The 3,730-nt window shown below is 41.2% G+C and overlaps 1 protein-coding gene across 3 annotated transcripts in view; it reads left to right on the top strand.

The window, feature by feature from the left end:
- Positions 1-809: 809 nt before the first annotated feature.
- The window catches only part of LOC112080475 (cell adhesion molecule CEACAM20), a 24,138-nt gene continuing 21,217 nt past the window's right edge, over positions 810-3,730 (top strand). The window contains exons 1-3 of one of the 3 annotated variants that reach the window (XM_024146258.2): positions 810-904; positions 935-1,416; positions 1,609-1,884. In XM_024146258.2, the coding sequence (XP_024002026.2) occupies positions 1,719-1,884 (166 nt within the window). In that variant the 5' untranslated portion in view covers positions 810-904; positions 935-1,416; positions 1,609-1,718. Of the gene's footprint in view, positions 905-934; positions 1,417-1,608; positions 1,885-2,917; positions 3,414-3,730 lie in introns of those variants that run through there. The other 2 variants (XM_070442602.1, XM_070442603.1) reach the window with 2 other exon arrangements.

Below are 3,730 nucleotides of genomic sequence, written 5' to 3'. Positions count from 1 at the left end.
CGCAAATGGCTTCTGTTGTGCCACGGAGTTTAAAACCTTCTACACATGCCATATACAGTTCTAACCTGCCAGTGTCAAAGATAGCCAAGTGAATCCTTTCTCAGCAAAGCGCTTGCTCCCAGTTTAGGAGAGAACACCTGGCAATCAGAGTCTGGGCGTTCAGCCGATATTCCACACCCACTGAGCCGACCTTGTGAGAACAAACAGCTGTCTACAACAGGCAAATTTCTAAGTATGCAACAGGTSAAATATCACTGTCTTCAGCAGTAAAGGGTAGCTGTCTGTGTCATMGTCCAAATCACACAGGACTATTGCTAAATTATAAACTGTTTCCTAATCATTAGTGTTTACCCAAACTATAAAATTAAGTAATAATAATTGGAAATTGTCAAACGTCTCGGGCACCATATGCTTTCGCCAGCGGCTTATCTAATTGTCAGTCTCAAAGCTCAATCCTTCTATTCATTATTTAACCTTGTATTGAAACCTCAGCTTGTCCTCGGGGACAATGCAAATAGTCTGGGTAGCCATTAGATTAGATGTTCAGGAGTCTTGTGGCTAGCGCTCAGGTACCGCTTGCCGTGCGGTCGCAGAGCGAACAGTCTATGACTAGAGTGGCTGGAGTCTTTGACAATTTTTGGGGCCTTCCTCTGACNTGTTGTTGGGCACAGGGACTATGGTGGTCTGCTTGAAACATATAGGTATTACAGACTGGGTCAGGTTGAAAATGTCAATGAAGACTCTTGTCAGCTGATCAGAGCATGCTCTGAGTATGTGTCCTGGTAATCCGTCTGGCCTTGCAGCCTTGTGAATGTTAACCTGTTTTAAAGGTCTTACTCACATCAGCTATGGAGAGCATGATCATACAGTTACRCGAAACAGCTGGTGCATCACACACAGTTCAGTGTTTCTTGCCTTAAAGAGAACATAGAAGGAATTTAGCTCGTCTGCTAGGCTCGCGTCAATGGCCAGCTCTCGGTTGGGTTTCCCTTTGTAATCCGTGATAGTTTGCAAGACCTGCCACCTCAACATCAGAGCCGGTGTAGATTTTAGTACTGTGTTGACGTTTTGACTGTTTGATGGTTTTTCGGAGGGCGTAGCGTGTTTTCCTTCAGTGGCAGCTCTAGCCTTTAGCTCAGTGAGGATGACTCAAGATGTTGTCATAGCTTTGAGAGCTCTTCTGCACCTATTACACTTCTAAACTTAATAATTCATATTTATGCACATTTTTTATATACTATGTGTGGGCCTTTACTTACTTTATCGTACACAAAGTTTAACATGTTGCATTTTCATTTCACTTGTGCTTTGTGTTTACAGGCAAGTGTTACTGTGACAAAATAAAACAATCTACATTATAAACTGGGTGGTTCGAGCCCTAAATGCTGATTGGCTGACTGCCGTGGTATACCACGGGTATGACAAAACATGTATTTTTACTACTCTAATTACATTGGTATGCAGTTTATAGTAACAATAGTGCACCTCGGGGGTTTGTGGTATGTGGCCTAAGAACAGTCCTTAGCCGTATTATATTGCTTAATTGTAATCTAGGCTACAATCTGTTTTATCAATTCATATAATTTATATAACCATTTTCCTTCACAGAACCAATATCTGGTGCTAACATCACWACTACCCCAAACTCTTCAATCATCGAGGGGGGCTCTGTGACCTTAACCTGTYATGCTTCTGGCTCCATCGTCACCAGAGAGTGGATGAAAGATGGTCACCCTCTGTCTGCTGGTGGCAACATAATCGTCTCTGAGGATAAGAGAGTGCTGTCCATAAACCCTGTGAAGAGAACAGACACTGGAGAATACCGGTGTAGAGTCAGCAACCCCATCAGCACCGCTAATGCTAAACACGGTCTCATTGTAAACTGTAAGTAGGCCTACTCTGCTATAAGCCTGGGGTTACAATTACTGTTTTTTAACCTTTTTTTGTTGCATTTAATATCTGACAGTCAGTGTAAATGCTGGATATGCAAGATATAATTTTTTTAATATATTCTTTATTTAATAAATAAACGTCCACTCACTGTCAACTGCGTTTATTTTCAGCAAACTTAACATGTGTAAATATTTNTATAGATTTATGTCATCTTTGGATCTGTTGGGGCGGTATGCGAATTGGAATAGATGTAGGGTTTCTTGAATGTTGATGTGAGCCATGACCTTGGTGTTGTTGGGCACAGGGACTATGGTGGTCTGCTTGAAACATTTAGGTATTACAGACTGGGTCAGGTTGAAAATGTCAATGAAGACTCTTGTCAGCTGGTCAGAGCATGCTCTGAGTACGCGTCCTGGTAATCCGTCTGGCCTTGCAGCCTTGTGAATGTTAACCTGTTTTAAAGGTCTTACTCACATCAGCTATGGAGAGCATGATCATACAGTTACCCGAAACAGCTGGTACATCACACACAGTTCAGTATTTCTTGTCTCAAAGAGAACATAGAAGGCATTTAGCTCGTCTGCTAGGCTCGCGTCAATGGCCAGCTCTCGGTTGGGTTTCCCTTTGTAATCCGTGATAGTTTGCAAGACCTGCCACCTCCGAACGTCAGAGCCGGTGTAGATTTTAGTCCTGTGTTGACGTTTTGACTGTTTGATGGTTTTTCGGAGAGCGTAGCATGTTTTCCTTCAAAGTGGCAGCTCTAGCTTTTAGCTCAGTGAGGATGAATCAAGATGTTGTCATAGCTTTGAGAGCTCTTCTGCACCTATTACTCTTCTAAACTTAATAATTCATATTCATGCAAATGTTTTATATACTATGTGTGGGCCTTTACTTACTTTATRGTACACAAAGTTTAACATGTTGCATTTTCATTTCACTTGTGCTTTGTGTTTACAGGCAAGTGTTACTGTTTGACAAAATAAAACAATCTACATTATAAACTGGGTGGTTRGAGCCCTAAATGCTGATTGGCTGACTGCCGTGGTATACCACGGGTATGACAAAACATGTATTTTTACTACTCTAATTACGTTGGTATGCAGTTTATAGTAACAATAGTGCACCTCGGGGGTTTGTGGTATGTGGCCTAAGAACAGTCCTTAGCCGTGGTATATTGCTTAATTGTAATCTAGGCTACAATCTGTATTATCAATTCATATAATTTATATAACCATTATCCTTCACAGAACCAATATCTGGTGCTAACATCACTACTACCCCAAACTCTTCAATCATCGAGGGGGGCTCTGTGACCTTAACCTGTGATGCTTCTGGCTCCATCATCACCAGAGAGTGGATGAAAGATGGTCACCCACCCGCTGGTGGCAACATAATAATCTCTGAGGATAAGAGAGTGCTGTCCATAAACCCTGTGAAGAGAACAGACAGTGGAGAATACCGGTGTATAGTCAGCAACCCCATCAGCACCGCTGATGCTAAACATGGTCTCATTGTAAACTGTAAGTAGGCCTACTCTGCTATAAGCCTGGGGTTACAATTACTGTTTTTTAACCTTTTTTTGTTGCATTTAATATCTGACAGTCAGTGTAAATGCTGGATATGCAAGATATTATTTTTTTAATATATATTTTATTTAAAAAAGACAATTCCGCTCACTGTCAACTGCGTTTATTTTCAGCAAACTTAACATGTGTAAATATTTGTATGAACATAAGATTCAACAACAGACATAAACTGAACAAGTTCCACAGACATGTGACTAACGGAAATGGAATAATGTGTTCCTGAACAAAGGAAGGGGGGGTCAAAATCAAAA

This window comes from Salvelinus sp. IW2-2015, unplaced genomic scaffold (genome assembly GCF_002910315.2).
Source record: "Salvelinus sp. IW2-2015 unplaced genomic scaffold, ASM291031v2 Un_scaffold16327, whole genome shotgun sequence".
In the NCBI taxonomy this organism is placed as follows: domain Eukaryota; kingdom Metazoa; phylum Chordata; class Actinopteri; order Salmoniformes; family Salmonidae; genus Salvelinus; species Salvelinus sp. IW2-2015.
The sequence above is the reverse complement of the archived record's forward strand: the minus strand, read 5'-3'. Positions and strand labels throughout refer to the sequence as shown.